Genomic DNA, 21,395 nt, shown 5'->3' on the forward strand with positions numbered 1-21,395 from the left:
ATGAGGTATTCCTTAACTTCTCTTGAGTAGTATACATTGAGATGTTAGTGCTACAATAACTCTTCAAGTTCACAGTGGTTGGCTATACATTAAGATTGTATACACATTTAAGGTTGCTGACATTATGGTTCCATCATTATTAGCGTCATTGTCCCACACAAATCTCTCGATGTATTTCTGATGGGACTTCATTAACTCGGCACTTTCTAGCTCCTCATCTTCAACATTCCAGCTATGCATGTTTTCCTTTCTGTCATCCTATCTTTAATTAACAGTAACCTGATGCAATCTTACAAACATTGGCCAAGTTGCTCAAACAAATTATTTCAGCACTTTTTGCCCCATGTAATCACCTTCAGACTATTGCTTTGAGCACTTGCCAGTTTCAACAGTCACCATGAAAACTCAAACAAGAAGGAACAGCTTGCTCCTAAATGTAAACCTTCTTAATTCCCATATTTTCATATCATTGCATACTGTTGTGGTAGCTTTTAATACCATGAAATAAGTTTTGTCTCAAAAAATTATGATAAACCAGAGTCTTTGTGACATTGGAAGATGGAATCAATCCGAAATGAAACTGTTCTTATCATCACATTTATTTTCTCTAAATTCTTCAGTTGAGGAGCTGTAGGTTAATGTTTATACTGTTTACCCTCCTTTGGTGAGTGAGTGAGTGAGTTTAGTCTTACGCCGCTTTTAGCAATATTCCAGCAATATCATGTCGGGGACACCAGAAATGGGCTTCACACATTGTACTCATGTGGGGAATCGAACCCGGGTCTTCAGCGTGACGAGCAACGCTTGAACCACTAGGCTACCCCACTGCCCCCCCTTTCAATTGGTAATTTCAGATATATCCATGAAATTGCTAAAATACCTCACAATCTTAAATGCAAAGTCTTGACACAAACAATAATAATAACAATCTGAACAGCCTTCTTTAAAGATTTGTCTATCTGCATCTTGATTTTTTTCAATCATTATATAAAAATGCTGTTTCTTTAAGTTGGACAAAACTATTGTGCTGACGTTAAAACAGCCTCATGGAATTCTGCATGTTTCTTTAAAGTATGTCCAAACACTACATGCCACATACAAAGTAATCTTACAGCATGTTCAGCTTAGTCATATTGATCACCTCTGTACCAGGAATGCTTTTTGGTCATTTTTATCCTGTGAAAACAGGTCAACAACTGGGTAAACATGACCAAATTGTTTCTACATCTCTAAATTGTTATGGTAATTTGACGTCTCCTGCCACAGGTATTGGCCATGTGTGGTTTGGTATTCTAGGACTTGCAGACCTATATCTACATGATTGTTACCACAAATCTTTCTATTTCTGTTGTTTGATAATCAGAACACCGTGCTCTTGTCTCGTCAGATAAACCCAGTTTGCCCTTTACTGAGAAGGGTCGATATCAGATATGAAAGTAACATATTGGTGCCTTCTGGTCCTTGCTGAGTACTTTCCAGTGATGCTTACAGTCCACTTTTACAGTCAAGTCTGTTCCACAAAACACTTCACTACAGACCACATGTTCTCTCATGGGGTTGTCTAGACCTGGGCACTGTTTCGAAAAGCAATCGTAGCACTGGACCATCCAGCTACCACACTTCATTATGGACTTAATGACTGTCGTAACCCTTCAGTCACTTTGTGGAACTGGGCCCACACTTTATCATGGACTTACTACTGTCACAACCCTTCGGTCACTTTGTGGAACTGGGCCCACACTTTATCATGGACTTACTACTGTCATAACCCCTCAGTCACTTTGTGGAACTGGGCCCACACTTCATCATGGACTTACTACTGTCATAACCCTTCGGTCACTTTGTGGAACTGGGCCCACACTTCATCATGGACTTACTACTGTCACAACCCTTCGGTCACTTTGTGGAACTGGGCCCACACTTCATCATGGACTTACTACTGTCATAACCCTTCTTCGTCACTTTGTGGAACTGGGCCCACACTTCATCATGGACTTACTACTGTCACAACCCTTCAGTCACTTTGTGGAACTGGGCCCACACTTCATCATGGACTTACTACTGTCACAACCCTTCGGTCACTTTGTGGAACTGGGCCCACACTTCATCATGGACTTACTACTGTCACAACCCTTCGGTCACTTTGTGGAACTGGGCCCACACTTCATCATGGACTTACTACTGTCACAACCCTTCAGTCACTTTGTGGAACTGGGCCCACACTTCATCATGGACTTACTACTGTCATAACCCTTCAGTCACTTTGTGGAACTGGGCCCACACTTTATCATGGACTTACTACTGTCATAACCCTTCAGTCACTTTGTGGAACTGGGCCCACACTTCATCATGGACTTACTACTGTCACAACCCTTCAGTCACTTTGTGGAACTGGGCCCACACTTCATCATGGACTTACTACTGTCACAACCCTTTTCGGTCACTTTGTGGAACTGGGCCCACACTTCATCATGGACTTACTACTGTCACAACCCTTCGGTCACTTTGTGGAACTGGGCCCACACTTTATCATGGACTTACTACTGTCATAACCCCTCAGTCACTTTGTGGAACTGGGCCCACACTTCATCATGGACTTACTACTGTCACAACCCTTCGGTCACTTTGTGGAACTGGGCCCACACTTCATCATGGACTTACTACTGTCACAACCCTTCGGTCACTTTGTGGAACTGGGCCCACACTTTATCATGGACTTACTACTGTCATAACCCTCAGTCACTTTGTGGAACTGGGCCCACACTTCATCATGGACTTACTACTGTCACAACCCTTCCGGTCACTCACTTTGTGGAACTGGGCCCACACTTCATCATGGACTTACTACTGTCACAACCCTTCAGTCACTTTGTGGAACTGGGCCCACACTTTATCATGGACTTACTACTGTCATAACCCCCTCAGTCACTTTGTGGAACTGGGCCCACACTTCATCATGGACTTACTACTGTCATAACCCTTCGTCACTTTGTGGAACTGGGCCCTCACTTTATCATGGACTTACTACTGTCATAACCCTTCGGTCACTTTGTGGAACTGGGCCCACACTTCATCATGGACTTACTACTGTCATAACCCTTCGGTCACTTTGTGGAACTGGGCCCACACTTCATCATGGACTTACTACTGTCATAACCCTTCGGTCACTTTGTGGAACTGGGCCCACACTTTATCATGGACTTACTACTGTCATAACCCTTCGGTCACTTTGTGGAACTGGGCCCACACTTCATCATGGACTTACTACTGTCATAACCCTTCGGTCACTTTGTGGAACTGGGCCCACACTTCATCATGGACTTACTACTGTCACAACCCTTCAGTCACTTTGTGGAACTGGGCCCACACTTCATCATGGACTTACTACTGTCATAACCCTTCTTCGTCACTTTGTGGAACTGGGCCCTCACTTCATCATGGACTTACTACTGTCACAACCCTTCCGGTCACTTTGTGGAACTGGGCCCACACTTCATCATGGACTTACTACTGTCATAACCCTTCGGTAACTTTGTGGAACTGGGCCCACACTTCATATTGGACTTACTACTGTCATAACCCCTCAGTCACTTTGTGGAACTGGGCCCTCACTTCATCATGGACTTACTACTGTCATAACCCTTCGGTCACTTTGTGGAACTGGGCCCTCACTTCATCATGGACTTACTACTGTCATAACCCTTCAGTCACTTTGTGGAACTGGGCCCACACTTCATCATGGACTTACTACTGTCATAACCCTTCGGTCACTTTGTGGAACTGGGCCCACACTTCATCATGGACTTACTACTGTCACAACCCTTCGTCACTTTGTGGAACTGGGCCCACACTTCATCATGGACTTACTACTGTCATAACCCTTCGGTCACTTTGTGGAACTGGGCCCACACTTCATCATGGACTTACTACTGTCACAACCCTTCGGTCACTTTGTGGAACTGGGCCCACACTTTATCATGGACTTACTACTGTCACAACCCTTCGGTCACTTTGTGGAACTGGGCCCACACTTCATCATGGACTTACTACTGTCATAACCCTTCGGTCACTTTGTGGAACTGGGCCCTCACTTCATCATGGACTTACTACTGTCATAACCCTTCGGTAACTTTGTGGAACTGGGCCCACACTTCATCATGGACTTACTACTGTCATAACCCTTTGGTCACTTTGTGGAACTGGGCCCACGCTTCAACATAGACCAATGCACCAACTATAATATCAACAGAAACGAATAACCCTATTTAAATTGAAAAGTGACCATGTGGGATAAGAGTTTCAGAACCTGGGGAAAGTCTTGACTTGCTTCGTTTGGAGCTTTTGCATTCAAGATAGGATAGGGCATAAGGGGAAATAATATGGTTCTGAAACTGTGAGACTATGAACAAAGGACTGCTTCCAACAGTGAGTGAGTTGAGATTTTGTCACATCAACGTTAATTCAGCCATACAGCAATCTGCTTCCAACAATGGCACAGTGGCATATATACAATGGCACAGTGGCATATATATATTATACAATGGCACAATGGCTTCAATGGCTTCATAGAGCAAGAGGGGTGGTGGGGTAGCCCAGTGGTTAAAGTGTTCGCTCATCACGCCAAGGGCCCGGGTTCGATTCCCCACATGGGTACAATGTGTGAAGCCTATTTCTGGTGTCCCCTGCTGTAATATTGCTGGAATATTGCTAAAAGTGGCGTGAATCCCAACTCACTCACTCATAGAGCAAGATTACCCAGCAGCTTGATACACCATCACATATGCAGGAAGAGAAATCTTCCTGACTGCACAATCTGTGTATATTTGTCCATGATCCAATCACCCATACCTCAGAAACCTTTCCACAGCAAACACCACAAAGATGTCTCTGACCATGGTCTGTTTATGTGTGTAACACTACCATGTGATTTTCTAAAAAAAAATCTACAATAAATAGCTCCGGAAATAAGAATTTAAAAATACCATAATAAACCGTCCTCCAACATGAAAGTAACACCAGAGAGAACCAAACAATACGTCTAATGTTATATTTTTACGTGATACTTTTTTATAACAACCTTCATTTTGCGAATCATAAGAAAAGCCTATTATACCAAACAAGCTTGGCAAATGTATAAATACATGTGTTTTTATAAACAATTCATCATGTGGATCAGGGAGGTGGAGGCATGAATCACGTCCTATCACACTTGGTAGAAAGGTCATGACAATTTGTTACAGTATTTTGAATTTCCCACCCTTCCGCCACTCTGACAAAGCTTTCCAAGTAGGCAATAACTGTATGCTATTATCAATATGGGGACAATATGTAACATATCTACTGGTTGATATCATAGGTTAGAGGTCATCAACACGCATTCCTATACCAACTATTATCATATGAGGAGGATGTGAGAACCAGTCCGTATACCATGGCTCCAGACTGCTGGTGCACATTGGTGCCAAGTGGGAAGCCCAGTATGTCGGTCAATGAACTAAAGGATGTTGATATGTCAAATACCTGTTCTACTTCAAAAGTATACATATTTTTTTGTCCAGAATTACATATGTATAAATAGTGACAGTAATATGCCTCATTCTTACAAATGTCTTTCCATTCCTTGATGATGGTAAAACATGCTGCTGAGCTGACAGGCACGGAGCATGTGCTGCATTAAATTGTCCTTTGTGCCATTGCTGTCTTCTGGAATTTACCGAGAATGTGTTGAAAACACAGATAGATAAGAATCCACTATGCAGACATTTAGACAGGCATATGTGTCACTGTGCATTTTTGAGGAACACTGCAAGTGCATCTGTTGTAACTTTTTAAGGTGGCATTGTACTCAGAGATATTTCAGTCCAGCTGCTCTGTGAGAACATAGTCTTGATGCCGAGTCAATGGATTTTATGAAGGTTTTGTGTAATTTGTGTCGATGTAGTTTACAGGAACAGGTACAGAGATGCCAACCCTATTTTGGGCCTAAGTGTAATACTGGAGGTCAAAAAGTGTAATTTGGACCTAAAAAGTGTAATACTTAAAAAAAATACTTAGTGAAAGGTGATAACTTTATAAAAATTACTTGTAAGAAGGTTTATTCACATGAATAGGAAATATTCTCGACAGAAATACACGTGACCAATCATTATGAAGCTCCATACATCGAAAATTGTTGGTGATGTGACACAAAATACTTTAATTTCTTACAAGTTAATTGGAATGAACGCGATGCTAAGAGTAAGACCATTTCTGAACCCCTGTACTGGTGCGCTATGAAACAATTTCCTGTGAAATTTTTCCGATTTCCTTAAAACGAAGTAGAAAAGCGTAATTTTCGCAGATTAAGTGTAATGGCATAAATTTAATGGTCAAAATCGTAATAATTACGCCCAAAGCGTAAGGGTTGGCAACTCTGCAGGTACTGTTCTACCTCTAATTATCATGTTGATTGTCCATTGATTATCAGGTCCATATCCTCCTGTCTAAAATATAACTGCTCCAGTTCTGAGTTGGGCAGGACATGCTAAACCTTTTGGTGTCAATACTGATTTTCAATGATCCAATCTTATAGTTTTCACATTATTTTGCCTTTCGTGACCAATGGAATCAGTTTTGACAGTCAATTGTGACTAGTTCTTCTCTGGCTTTGTATTTCAACTGTTTTATGGTGAGTAAATGTATTGTTGAAGCACAAAATGATAAAGAATGTAGATGCTTATCACTTCAGAAAAACAGGCCCACATGTCAGTGAATGAGTGAGTTAAGTTTGACGCCTCTATTAGCAATGTTCCAGCAATATCACAATGTGGGTACACACATTGTACCCGTATAGGGAATCGAACCCAGGTCTTCAGCGAAGCAAGCAAATGCATTAACCACAAGGCTACCTCTTTACCCCACCACACTGTCAGGAACTGAACCTGGCCCTTTAACTTCATAAGCAAACACTTTAACAGTCTGTCTCACAGTCCCTGAACCACATTATTTTCCCTACTGCCTAGCCCCCTCTAGTGTAGATTTCCCCAGGTTCAGGATCTCTGGTCTCCCTGGGGCTCCTTTTCAATTTAAATGGGCTTGTTTGTTACTATTGAACTTAGAGAAATGATATTCAGAGACTAAGCATTAGTCTAACACTTTAACTACTAGGCTACCTCACAGCCCCTTGAAACACTGATATGGTGTTGATAGATCAAGATCAGGGCAGAGAATGGATTTGATAATCCCGTACAGTACATAAAGAGAAATACAAAGAGTGTTCAATACACCTCCCTAGTATTTAAAAGGTCACAGTCAAAAGTTTGACAATATAAATTTTTCCTTGTTTTTTTATTTTATTTTTAGATTAAATGAAAAATTAGTAAAAACACTGACTGACTGACTGAGTTTGGTTTTACGCCGCGTTGAGCAATATTCCAGCAACATCACGGCAGGGGACACCAGAAATGGGCTTCACACATTGTACCCATGCGGGGATTCGAAACCGGGTCTTTGGCGTGACGAGCCAATGCTTTCACCACTAGGCTACCCCACTGCCCCTAGTAAAAAGACATTTTAATGAATCCACAATTCCAATCAACTAGTGGAAATCCCATAAAAGTTATTTCCAACTATGGGATCATGGATAGCAACTTTGCCTCTCAATATCCTAGAATTAAACATTTGTACTTACCTCAAACTTTGACTTGAAGTTTGGTCCAGCTTGGGCAATGAAAACACTCGATCCTGGTTCAAAATCTAATTCTCCATTTTTCCGACTATAGAAAACTTTTTCAGATTCCTGGCAGTTAAGATAGAGTGTTATTGAATCCTCTTCAACACGCAGGGCAATTTTTGTCCACTTATTTACAGTGGAATCCACAGTGAAAGAAGCAATCACATTTGATGACTCAGCTAACTTGGCGTCTGGTGTATAGTATAAAGTTATAACTTGCTTCGTAGGCTCCCGAGGCGAGTCTGTTATACTGACTCCAAACTGAATAACTGTTTGGTAGGTGTTCACCACTGCAAATATGAAACCACCACTTTGAGTGTAGGGCTTCAATGTCATTACTACAGCAAAATCCCTATACAAGGGCTTTCGGAAATATATCTGTGCCGGTTGGCGTATAAATGCTTCTTTACTAAGAGTAAATGTTGGGTAGCCATCGATTCCTGTATCGTAGCCAATCCCTGGTCTTCCATCTGAAGGTACTCCTATTGCACCAAGAAGGTCGATTTCTGAAGACGCTTCAGCATCTGGAAGAAAAACATGGACTGTAAGTACAAAGTAATCACTGAGCATGTAAACATGACATTTCATGAGTGAGCGAGTTTAGTTTTACGCTGCTTTTAGAAATATTCCAGTAATATCACAGAAGGGGACACCAGAAATGGGCTTCGTACATTGCACCCATGTGGGGAATCGAACCCGAGACTTCGGCGTGATGAGTGAACGTGATAGTGATACAACTATCGTGAAACAGCTTATATACACCTTTGACAATGAGAAAGTGAGATGAGGAACTATTGCACTTAGTAATACTCCAACAAGACAAATAGTACAGTAAGAATGGACTTTACACATAGATATTTGGTGTGACAAGTCAATGCTTTAACTGACTGACTGACTGAGTTTGGATTTACGCTGCTTTTAGCAATATTCCAGCAACATCACGGAGGGGGACACCAGAAATGGGCTTAACACATTGTACCCATGTGGGGATTCGAACCCGGATCTTCGGCGTGACGAGCGAACGCTTTAACCACTGCTCTACCCCACCGCCCCCAATGCTTTAACAAACTTGACTTCCCCTGTTTGTTAACCTTGGTTCTAATACAGCAGCAGCCAGTCTCGTGGACTCTAAATTTCAAACACTGCACAATACAAAATACGTTTTGTTTCTGTTTATGCAGCAATTATATTCCAGCTATATGTGAATGTCACATTTGCTTAAATTAACCATATGAATGCATACATTTTCAAGGCACATTTTTCATAAAAAGATGTATGCTAACATCTCATAAAAAAGATATTTCAAGCCAAACATTCCTTGTTTGTGAAAGGTTTTTAATTTTTAATTTAATCATGTATCTATGGAAATCAAACAAAGAAATAAAATGTGACACGATAAATATATTTTAAACTGATCTAAGCATTCAAAGTCTACTGCAGATGTGTGTCGACCTATCCAGCAGATTCTTGTGTAGCTATACCTGTGCTTTACACTGCATAATTGCCACTTTAAGAGAAGCAGGTAAGTAGGACAATGTCAGCATGTCTGTTCAGAGGAGTGTGACCCCAGACAGCTCCTACATCATACCAACCCAGCCAACCTGTTTATGTCATACTGAAGCAGGCTGTCTACTTAATGTTGGGGCCTCATTACAACTACATGCATCAATGTCGCCTTATAAAGAAACCTGGTAATAAATCATCATATCCTACCAAAGAATGAAATTCAATATTAACTTCTTGGTTAATATCAGTAATAAAACAGGGTATAGATAGATATGCATTTTATTTTACACCTGGTTTTGACAATAACACAAGTCAACTGGATGACAGTCAATAAACTTTTATTGGGGCAAGTCATTTTAAATCAAGAGGACTGATTGGCTGAAAGAAGATAGAAATGTTTCTGTCGTTTGTTTTACCTTTACTGCTTCAAGCTTAAGGGAATGAAGAGCATAATTTGCCAGAATATTAATAGCACTACAGATGTAAAAAATAGCGATTTAGACAAAGGAGAGAAATAAGTGATGATTTACAATTTTTTCTAAGAATGATGTGTCTGCGGGAAAATTTCTGACAGCATAGTCTTCATAGAACAAAAAAGGTATATCAAATTCAACTGCAAAAGTAAGGGAGATAACTTTCACAATCACAACTTGGAGCTCAATTTAATATGACAAAGTTTCTATCAAACAACAAAGAAACAAATTTATATTTGTTTACAATCACAAGCTTGTGAAATCGAACTTCAAAAGCTTCCTTCATCCCAAACTGGTGATAACAGAAGTTCTCCCATCCGTTCCTTTTCGAAACCTGTTTGTAAACTGGCTGTGACAGCCTCCTTATCAGGAACAGTACTTGATGCTCAGGCTCTTGTAGATGCCTGTGTAAAATAACCATACTCCATGCTGCTGCCTGACATTAGAAGCGTATAAACCATAAAAAAACATTTTAAAAGTCGCTTCTCAGTCACCATGCCATTATACACTGCCTCATGACTCAACCAGCTTACTCAACATGGAGTCACTGGGTCATCAGCACAATATGTCTGTGACCAGTGTGCTCCGACTGCGAAACCTTTCCTCATATGCTAATATGATGTTCCTCCAAGTCAGAGCTTGTCACACAATTCACCACCGTAACTGTCAGCCTACCGACCCACTGCAGCTATTTCCTATATAGATGTTGTAAAGACATGGTGTACCGCCTTGTTAACAGTCTGGAGAACGCTGTCCCCATGTCAGAAACATCATCTTGCAATATATGAATGCCACTCACGGTGGAGCTACCCATGGCGCAGTTCATACGAACAGACACGGCAAACACCTGGTGTCACTGTGGTAACTTTTTCAAAGTTTCACGAGTGTATGTTCTTGAATATCACTTTTATTTTGTTCAAATTGGTTACTTTTCCCATAACACAACTGAAGACAAAACTTTGTGCATATTGAAGACTATTGTATAGTGACTGAGCGAGTGAGTTGGGTTTTATGCCGCTTTTAGAAATATTCCAGCAATATCACAGCAGGGGATAAGCTTCTCACATTGTACCAATGTGGGGAATCAAAACCAGATTTTTAGTGTGACGAGCAACGCTTTGACCATTTGGCTACCCCACCGCCCCAACAATTGTACAAATGTGAGAGACTGCTATTCAACACAACAGTCAGCGCAATATAGAAGACAAACTTTTGTGAGACAACTCTCAAAATTAGAGCCTTCACAAACTCTGCATAACCTCTTACGGAATAAAATTTCAATTGCACCTTTCTTGTGAAGCCATCTTGTATGATAATTAACATAATTCATACCTCGCAAAGCCTTACACTTGTCTGAACCTGTAAGGGCAATTCAAATCTGTTTTGCAGCTTAGCACACTTAATTAGCACTCTACACATGATAGGTAAGTTCTGTAACATTCTTGTTAACCTGATGCCTCATTCACTATCAAAAGGCTCTTTATGACCTTTCAACAGCTTAACCATGCATCTATGTAGTGAGTTCATTTCCACTGGTGTACCATTTAGACTTGTGAACACGATGGCTCTTGGACCTTGGCTCCACAAATGAGGAAGTTCTATGGTTCATCAATGATGAAAAGACCATACAATATATATGCTGACTGGCTTTAAGGTTTCATTCAGTTCTAAGTAAAAGATAAACCATTTCCATGCTTTCATGTACAGTCTGTTCAAAGAAGGAGGAATGGGGTAACCTAGTGGTTAAAGCATTTGCCCGTCATGCTGAAGACCCGGGTTCAATTACCTACATGGGTACAATGTGTGAAGCCCATTTCTGGTGTCCCCCACTGTGATATTGCTGGAATATTGCTAAAAGCAGCGTAAAACTAAACTCACTCACTCACTGTTCAAAAAATGTTCTGAGAATGAGCAGCCAATGAATCGAATAACATCTCATAGGATGAAAAATAGTTGCCACCAGTATGGTAGTAAATGTATCAATAGATAAAGATGTTATATTGTTAAAAACTATGTCACAATAAAAAAACAAACTTCTTTAGGTGTGTTTAACAACACAAGAATGTCCAAAAAAACCAATTTGTCAATATGGTTAGATGAAATCATAAATGAGTTCCTGACAGGTTATATTATCTAGGTTACACATTGGAAGGTGGGCACTTTAAAAAACATACCCAGTGATAAATTACAATAGTAAATTGGATTTTTTTCAATTCCCTGTTAAAATATTAGCATATATTGTACTCGATTTGTGATTTGCCAGCCTATATATGCCATCCCAGACTGTGTATATATCATGTTCAAGTACAGATATTTCAATATATCAGTGTCACCTCCTCTCTCCATACTGCTCTCTATATGCCTACAACTTTATTCAAGCCAATCAAAGAACTTAATTATAACTGCTCCAACTATAAGCTGACATGCTTGTATTTGCACAATCGTCAAAGCAAACATCAGCGAACACTCATGAAATTAAACTATTGTTGCCCGTTTCTGTTTGAACATATTTTTTGTCTCCTTAAGAAATAGTAAGCAAATAAGCCTATGATAAGGCCAATGATTTATAAGTACTGGCATTGGTGTTGAGCTGGCTATGCCTCCTACATCAGAAAGGCAGTCGAGCATTAAACACTCGGAATGTACGCCTTTGTTGCCCATAGTGGAGGACCTTGTCACAAACTTGCATTAATTAAAAGCCGTGTCTGACATACTCACCCACAGTGCCACATCAATGAATATCTTAACACTTATGAAAAGATGGCGGCCATCTTGAATATTTACGTACAAAGACAAATTCTCTGCTTCAAGAGCTGGTTAAGCAATATTATAAAACCTGGGCATTAAACTGCTGAAGGGGCTTCTATGAGGCAAATATTGAGACATACAGCCCTGTGTCTACAACATAAACAGAGACTGAAGATAACTGATGGCAACAGACATTTGTATTCTGTGTTCTGATCATGAAGTGTCATGCACATACACATGTAAATGAAGTGTTTTAACTGGGTGCGATGAAATTGATACAGGGCAAATTCCTCTCTCATTTTGCTGTATATGCATGCTCAAAGTTGCTAAACTGCTTGAGAAAACTGATTTGTCAGAAATACTTCATTGTGAATAAACTGTCTCCTTTATAAACTGTAAACAGGTTTAATACCACATGATCGTCTGGAGATATAAAACGACATTACCACTTCCCAATTTGCTGAATAAGCACCTTTAGAATTAAAGGCACTATTTCACACCACACTTCTCTAAAAATAAATAATGAATTTCTCTCAATAATACTAACCATCAGCCTTCAGTGAAGCTACCATATAATTTATCAAAAAAACCCATTATGTATTCAGATTACAATATTAAATTAAAAAGTTTGAAACATTATTTCAAGTGAACCCCACAGAGTTATGTCCCTTGGAGCGATCTTTACAAATATCCTATAACTCCTGAGACAGAACTCGGTCCTAGGCAAAATGATGCTAATGTCCGGTGCAAAAACATACGTGCAAGTTGTGATTGAAACCAGTTCGGCAAACACTGAAACACACCGTGTGCAACAGTTTTCTATGTACGGAGCAATTGTTTACATTCCATATATGGTAAGTGTTCTCTGTTTGGAAGCTGTTTGCCTTGAAGTTTCAATTATTGATTTCAGGTAAGTCGTAAGGGATAATAAGTCTTTTATTGCAAAGTAAGCTAAAGTGAGTGCATATATGCACCAATATATATACATCATATAGGCCAAAATATTGTCAAACATGTGTTAAATTGTACCTTTAACAGGTTGAAATAATATCACCTTTTTGTTTGTTTCACAGACCACCTACTCCAAGCTTACCAGTCCTTTTTATCCCTTAATGTTGTGTATTAGGCATAGCAACAACAAGTTCCATATCTTAATATGTTTTTGTATGTGGAGGTCAGGGATCAAACCACCAGCCTTCTGATCTCTGTGTAGACACAATGTCCACTATGTGTTGTGTCAAAATCAGCAGAGTTATACCCCTTGACCACGATATGTCCAAATGAAGATACGCTCTATGACTACTATACTTAAAAGGTTATTTAGGGAGTTATTCCCCCTGACTAAGATATTTCAGATCTAATTTGAATTATACGCCCTCACCGAATATATGTCCAAACAAAGATGCACTCCGTGACTACTATATTTAGAATCCAACAGTTATTCCCCCTGACCAAGATATTTTGGATCTAACTGAACTATACCCCCCTCACCACTCTGTGTCCAAATGAAGATACACTCCCTGACCACTATATTTAGAATTCAACAGAGTTATTCCCCCTGACCAAGATATTTAGGAACTAACAGAGTTATTCCCCCTTAAGCCATAATGTAACAATTACACTATATTCACCACTCATGTTCTCACCACTAGAAGAAGACATTAGTGTTAATTAAAAAATTACCAAAACACATGACAATCCCATACATTTAATACCAAACATCTATGATGCGAAACAACATCAGATGGGAGTGGTAAGTTTAACTCTTATGATCATATAAATTACTACAGCCCTTTTGAAGAAATATGCAAGGTCAGGGAGTACACTTGCTACCATTGGGAGCATGGCTTATCCTCGTTAAACTGAAGTGTGACATTTCTTGGCCTTCTGAGTCTCTAACACAAGTTAGGGTGTTTCAGGGCTAAAAGTATTCCCATGTGTCCTCCACAAGTTGCAGGACTCCAGGGAAAGTTTGGACAAAATGGTTTTTAATAACATGGAAAAGCTTCTGTACGTTTCTACCCGATCAAATTTCAGCCCAGTAGTGCTTCCTAAGCGGTTAATGTTATCCACATATTGACTGTATTACATTCTTCATAAGCTTGTGGCCAAGAAAAATGCATATATGCACCATATGGAAGAAGTTTAACATTTCTTATTGCTTTTATCACAAGGAATTAGCTGATGGTGTTCGGTTTCATACAGCAGACATAACATGGCTGCCATTGGCCTACTCGTCTATTACCTTGGATATTATAGCAATCTTACAATTGGGTACAGGAACACAGGGTGCTTCATTATCAAGCTATCAAAGCTCCGTGTTTACATTAAATGCATATACGGTTCTTAAAAACAACATGTAAGTATCATCTTAGGTTATGATTTATGGTCGAATCATGAAATAATGACTGGCTTCTTGAGGTATATAATGATGTAGACCAGATGTGGTGACATAACTAGTACCATTACAATAGATCACAGTGAGTGAGAGAGTGAGTGAGTGAGTGAGTGAGTGAGTGAGTGAGTGAGTGAGTGAGTGAGTGAGTGAGTGAGAGTGAATGTAATGCCACTTGGAACAGTATTCCACTTCCATCATGGCATGTCAAATATATGTGGGAGAATGCACAATTCAAACCAATGATCATAGTGTCCTGGCATTCTGAAGGGACACAACTCTGTTCAGTGAATTTCAGTGTAATACATGAAATGAGGTTACATTGAATTTTCCACAGTAAAATGGTTTAAGTTATTGATGTTACTTCCCTGTAAGATTAATTAAGTAGAATTAATGATTCAGCACTCATGTGCAAGAGAAGACATTTTGTTTGTTTTTCATAGCATTAAAAGTCTAAATGTGACACTGTACCACATGTTTACCATGTCTGCAACAAACAAGATGATCACAGTGTCGGTGAGGTAGCCTTGTGGTTAAAGCGTGAAAGGTTAAACTCAAAGACCCGAGTTCAATTCCCCACATTGGTGCAATGTGTGAAGCCCATTTCTGGTGTCCCTGCCGTGATATTGCTGCAATATTGCTAAAAGCGATGTAAAACTGAACTCACTCACTCAAGATGATCAAGAATGGATGAATGATCTCCCCTGAGTGAGTTCTCGCGTACTAATCTACTGCTTATATTAAATGAACTAATCTACTGCTTATATTAAAGACCCTTGTCTGCACTAGTCTTGTTCAGCGTCCAGCTGGACACCATCCCACCTACACTCAAGGACCCTAGTTGTGAACTTAAAACTTCTTAAACCTCAAAAAAGTGAAAATTTCACACAGCAGTGAAATGTTAATGTTCCTCAGAATCCTAAGCTTAAAACACCAGAAACCATAATCTCTGGCGGACACCATGCAGACGGTGTCTGAATGAGAGGGTGGGCACATTTTTCAACCCACAAATAGGTGAGGTGAGGTGACATTGGGTTTTACGTCGTACTTGAGAATATTTCGCTCATATGACGACGTGCATGCGTGTGTATGTGCATGTGCGGCTGCTTGTACTAGCCCAGACTTAAGCTGGTTTTATAGTGCTAGCCCACTGAGATACCATGCTGCAGTGAAGCATGAATACCCCACTCAGACACATTATACTGACTCTGAGCCGACCAGTCCTTGTTGTACCCATTAATGCCGAGCGCCAGACAGATACCAACAAGTACCAGATTTTAACGTCTTTTGGTATGACGCGACCGGGGATCGAACCCGCTACCTTCCGCGCTCCGGGCGGGCCCCACAAACAGGAAAAAGTAGCCCAGAAAATGACAGTGTGCGTAAACACCTTACAGGTGAGTGTCCTCGTAAGCCCTTCCATCAGCACTTAGTAGTTATGCTTGAAGTATGTACATCAAGGATCACATGCCAACAAGCTGATTACCCAAGTGAATGTGATGCCAGTCAACACTACTACTCAACAAGTGTCCACACACCCTCATAGCAAGAACAAACACAGGTAGGTATGACCGTTTAGCACCCTTTACCTTTGGCCATCCTACATAACAGGGCACCTGCTTGACTGGGTGATGAATACATTGTGCTCTTCAGGTAAGTAGGGACGGTTTTGTTGCCCAGGGATAGATGATGGTTTCAGATATGTTGAAATCTTACCCTGAATGTTAAGTGATAAATTATTTAACACTTGAGATATGCCTGTGAAGCCTGTGATCCCAGAGTCTACAGTTAAGTTTCAAATTTTGATATAAGACAAACCAATACCTAGCGATGACTGTACTTATAACATACCATGATGGGCCAAATTATTTCTTAAACAAAACTTAAATATGTTGAGGTGTTTACCGTATCTGCTATAATAAGCATCCCATAGTGTTCAGTGAGTGAGGGGGGCGGTGGGGTAGCCTAGTGGTTAAAGCGTTCGCTCGTCACGCCTAAGACCTGGGTTTGATTCCCCACATGGGCACAATGTGTGAAGCCTATTTCTGGTGTCCCCACCGTAATATTGCTGGAATATTGCTAAAAGCGGCGTAAAACTAAAACTCAGTCAGTCAGTCAGTCAGTCAGTGAGTTTTAGTTTTACACCGCTTTTAGCAATATGCAAGCAACATGATGGAGGGGAACACCAGGAATGGGCTTCACACATTGTGACATGTGGGGAATCGAACCCAGGTCTTCACCGTGACAAGCTAACACTTTAATCACTAGGCTATCCCACCGCCCCCTGTAGTGTTCAGAGATTGAGCTGTAGTGAACAAAGTTAGTTACAACATTGATGAAAATAAAATATTTTCAATATTGGTTAGTCAATATAATATTATACCCGCTTTCTATAATATGCTTAAGAAAATATAGATTGTGTTTTTCGTAAATGGTGGTCTTCGTATATTGTTGTAAATGGCACTTATTAGGACTACCAACAGGGTGCTTAATAAGATGACTAAGTTAACTCTACACTTACACAGTTATTCCACATTTAACAGTACAAAAGGTAAGTTTTGCTGTAATATATTCCTTGCTTGCAAACATTGAAAAAACTCATCCTATCTTTATAAGACATAACACTGCTACGTTTAACCACAATCAAGATCATATTTGAGTCACGCTCTAAGATATATGTTATTAAATTGTATAAACATTAAGCGATAATGTGAAAACACAACACCCTCCAGATTGTATGTGGTCAGAGGATCTGACTGAGGGCCAGATAGGGGAATGGGACCCTGTGCCCATGATAAGCAGCATGATGCAAGCCTGCCTCCTGGCGAACACATAACATCAAATTTCAACAATGTATTTTCTCACAAAACAATTTAACCATCCCCATCTCATCAGCCTCTTGTTTGCAATTTGCTCGGGAATGTCTCAGAAAAACACAGACTTATCAGCCAATCAATTGGCATCTTTTACCGTGAAATCTAACATTTCCGAAACTGAAAACTAACTATAACAGCACAATGATTTCATTCACTAGACTGTTTTCCATTATCACTTATCATGATGTTACTTGAACACACAAGATAATTGGGTTTCATATAAATGGCAATAATATGGCATTACATCACATTACACATAATAAGACTCGCTTTTATCAAAATACAGGTCCTTATATCTTCAAGCTGTCTGTAAAACTAAAACAATTTCAAACAAATGCACTTCATGTAAGCCTTGGGCTTAAAGATTAAAGTTTTAAACAATAATCACATTTCAAGAAATACAGTTTTCGTTATCAGCATAAAGTTCCCCTTTGCTCTGAAACAAACAAATAACAATAGGTTTTGTAATTTCTTAACTGAAATACAGGTATTTGTGAAATCATGAAATAATACCTGAAATTTCTAGCATGGCATAGCATTATTTACATTTAATATATCAGTTTCTAAATTCTGTGTCCCTATTGAAGATGAAAGAAGAACCTACATGAGCCTACCTGAAAACTGAGATATGTCATTCTCCTTCTGTATCCTGAACTTATGTTTTATATCAATGTGATGACTCCCATCATCAACTATGGACAAATGAGTGAGTATGGTTTTATGCCACTTTTATCAATATTCCAGCAATATCACAGTAGGGCACACCAGAAATGGCTACACACATTGTACCCAAGTGAGGAATCAAACCCAGGTTGAGTGAGTGAGTTTAGTTTTATGCCTCTTTTAGTAATATTCTAGCAATAGGGCACACCAGAAATGGCTTCACACATTGTACCAAAGCGAGGAATAAAACCCAGGTTGAGTGAGTGAGTTTAGTTTTATGCCGCTTTTAGTAATATTCTAGCAATAGGGCACACCAGAAATGGCTTCACACATTGTACCCAAGTAAGGAATCAAACCCGGGTCTAGTGAATACTTTAACCACTAGGTTACCCCACTATCCCGCTATTGACAAGTAGTTGCACAGGTCCATAACAACCTGGCTCTTCTTACCCACCATATACTAGGTGACAAGGAATCAGCACAAGCACTGCCATCCCGGGACAACACTGCAGCTATAAAAACTCTCAGGATTTACAGGGTACAAAATATTTCACTGTAAGTGAATTGTTGTTTTGATAAACCCAGCACACCCTAACCTGATTCCATTCTCAATTGTGCCTGGTGGCTTTTGGGTGTCCGCCTTGTCTCCATGACACGAGTGGTGGAAGATTTGTATATCCATTTCAGGCCAATGCATTTCAGAGTCGAAGATTCCAGTGATTAATTACATAAGCATTGATCAACACTTTGGGATGCCATGATCTTTCAAGTCAAGTTACCCATGGGTTGAAGAAGACCAACCCGAATATTCACAGGATCTTAGCAGAAACCCGTGAAGATCCCGGTTAGAATTGGTCTTCAGTAACCCATGCTTGTCTTAAGAGCCGACTAACGGGATCAGGTGGTCAGGCTTGCTGACTTGGTTGACATGTCATCGTATCCCAATTGTGTAGATCGATGTTCATGCTGTTGATCACTGGATTGTCTGGTCTAGACTTGATCATTTACAGACATCCCCTACAGCAGTATTAAACAGACAAACTTAGCTGAGAGGTGGAATAACAATGCGACTGCTCAGTTTGTAATGGCTCCAGGAACAGCTCTAAGAAAACAGAAAACTTAATACACCCATCAAGAAGGATTTCATTAGCATTCAAAGCACTCCTTCTGTCATGCATTCAGATTAACAAGCACCAACAAATCTGTTTCAGACACATTATGATTACCCATTTGATATTACGGAAGAAATTACATCCACATTCAACATGGTGCAAGTACATACACCCACTCCTTCCTACCACAGAACTCAGCCATATGGAGCTAGTTACCATGGCCAGGCATCCATACCCCAGTTGAACTTCAAATATGAATCTGATAACAAAGTATTTATCATAACCCATCTGTAAGGCAGGAAATTTACTTTCACAAATCGGGAAAAAACCCAAATCAAAACCATTTGTGTTAAAACTGGAATAATTGTCACCTCGCACCTGGAGTTTATGAGCATCCAAAGTTTGATGGTTCACAATCTGATTTTTGGACCAAAATCCTGTGTTGATGTAAATATCAACTGATCATATTAAACCCTGAAGTTTGAAAAAAACACGACTTACTATTATTATCAAGAAACTAATTAGACATTCACATCAAATGAGATAACAATTAAATGTGTACGTCAACAGGACATGTGCCCAGAAACATGGATCAATATCACTTCCAGTATAAAGCATGACACAAGGTGTTTCAGGCGATTACTTTCATTCTTCCCACCATTCCATTTTATAAACTGCTAAGGATCATTCACAACAAGTTTGCAGATTTTAATCTACATAGTATAGGTACTCGTGTTTCATGTCAAACCATCAAAGAGGCAGAATGCAACTTTTGATGTTTCTAATTTATCTTGACAACTGATGTAAACACTTTTTCCCAACTACATCTGGTTCAAGATTTCCTGTGGTGCTGAAATAAAACTCACAAGAAATGAGAAAATATGTTCCACTTAAGACAGTTATAGTTCTGATTTCATTAACAAACAGGTTATATTTCCTTTGAAAGTCGAGGTACAAAAAAATATTTTGGTTTGGCTCAAATATTTTAAAAAATCATTAATAAAAACTGAATTTAAAGAATTTGCCATCTGCCAGATTGACACCCTGAGATATATCTTTGACAGATCACCATAGCTTCCTGCATAAAGACTTGATTCTTGACTCTCTGGAATGATGGTGGGTAGGGAGTGGTGGATGGATATGAAGGGTTAGGTATTGGGGCTGGGTTGGGTCTTGTTTTTCAAAACCTGATTCCTGGCTCTCTAGAATGATGGTGGATGGATATAGGGGGTTAGGTATTGGGGCTAGGTTGGGTCTCGTTTTTCAAGACCTGGCTAGCTATTCTTGAAACGTCCATAGCCCTACGAACTTCTTAAGCCCATTCTTAACACACTTGCTACGATCAAAGTTAAGAATTCTTAGGGCTACGAACGTTTCGAGAATAAGGGCCCTGATTCTTAGCTCTCTGGAATGATGACGGTAGGGAGGTATGGGTGGATATGGGGGTTAGGTATAGGTGTCGCGTTGGTTCTTGTTTTCTTAGGGGTCCATCCAAAATCTTTGTGATGCAGAAGAGCTTCTCCAATAGTACTTCAGCATCCCTCCTCTGATATCTCTCCTCTACATCTGTAAGTGTAGCAGTGCTACTACTTTCCCTCATCTGGAACTTATTCCGGTCAGTCGTGTTTATAGTTTACTTGGCACATACACAAACACCAGTATCTCAGTGAGTAAATATGCCACATTAGTAGCTCCTCATTACACCAAACCAACAGAATTAGTTGTGAAAGTTGTAAACCAAGCTCACATACCTCCGCCAGGAATTTCAGACCCTTTGCCAGGCTTCCAGTTGGCTCCAGTTGGTAATGAAAGCTTTGCTATGATTGAACTAATGTTAAACAATTATTGGAAATGTAATGTCAATTTTCTGAACTTTGTACACACCTGGAACAATATCTTTGAAAAAACAAC

The 21,395-nt window shown here is 39.9% G+C and overlaps 1 protein-coding gene across 1 annotated transcript in view; it reads right to left on the reverse strand.

Moving 5' to 3' along the window:
- The window catches only part of LOC124272396 (collagen alpha-1(I) chain-like), a 116,746-nt gene that overhangs the window by 41,412 nt on the left and 53,939 nt on the right, over positions 1-21,395 (reverse strand). The window contains 1 exon segment of the mRNA XM_046707563.1: positions 7,670-8,235. Within this exon segment, the coding sequence (XP_046563519.1) occupies positions 7,670-8,235 (566 nt within the window).

The sequence above is a fragment of the Haliotis rubra genome, unplaced genomic scaffold (genome assembly GCF_003918875.1).
Source record: "Haliotis rubra isolate DU_JTF1 unplaced genomic scaffold, ASM391887v1 Scf17, whole genome shotgun sequence".
Lineage (NCBI taxonomy): Eukaryota > Metazoa > Mollusca > Gastropoda > Lepetellida > Haliotidae > Haliotis > Haliotis rubra.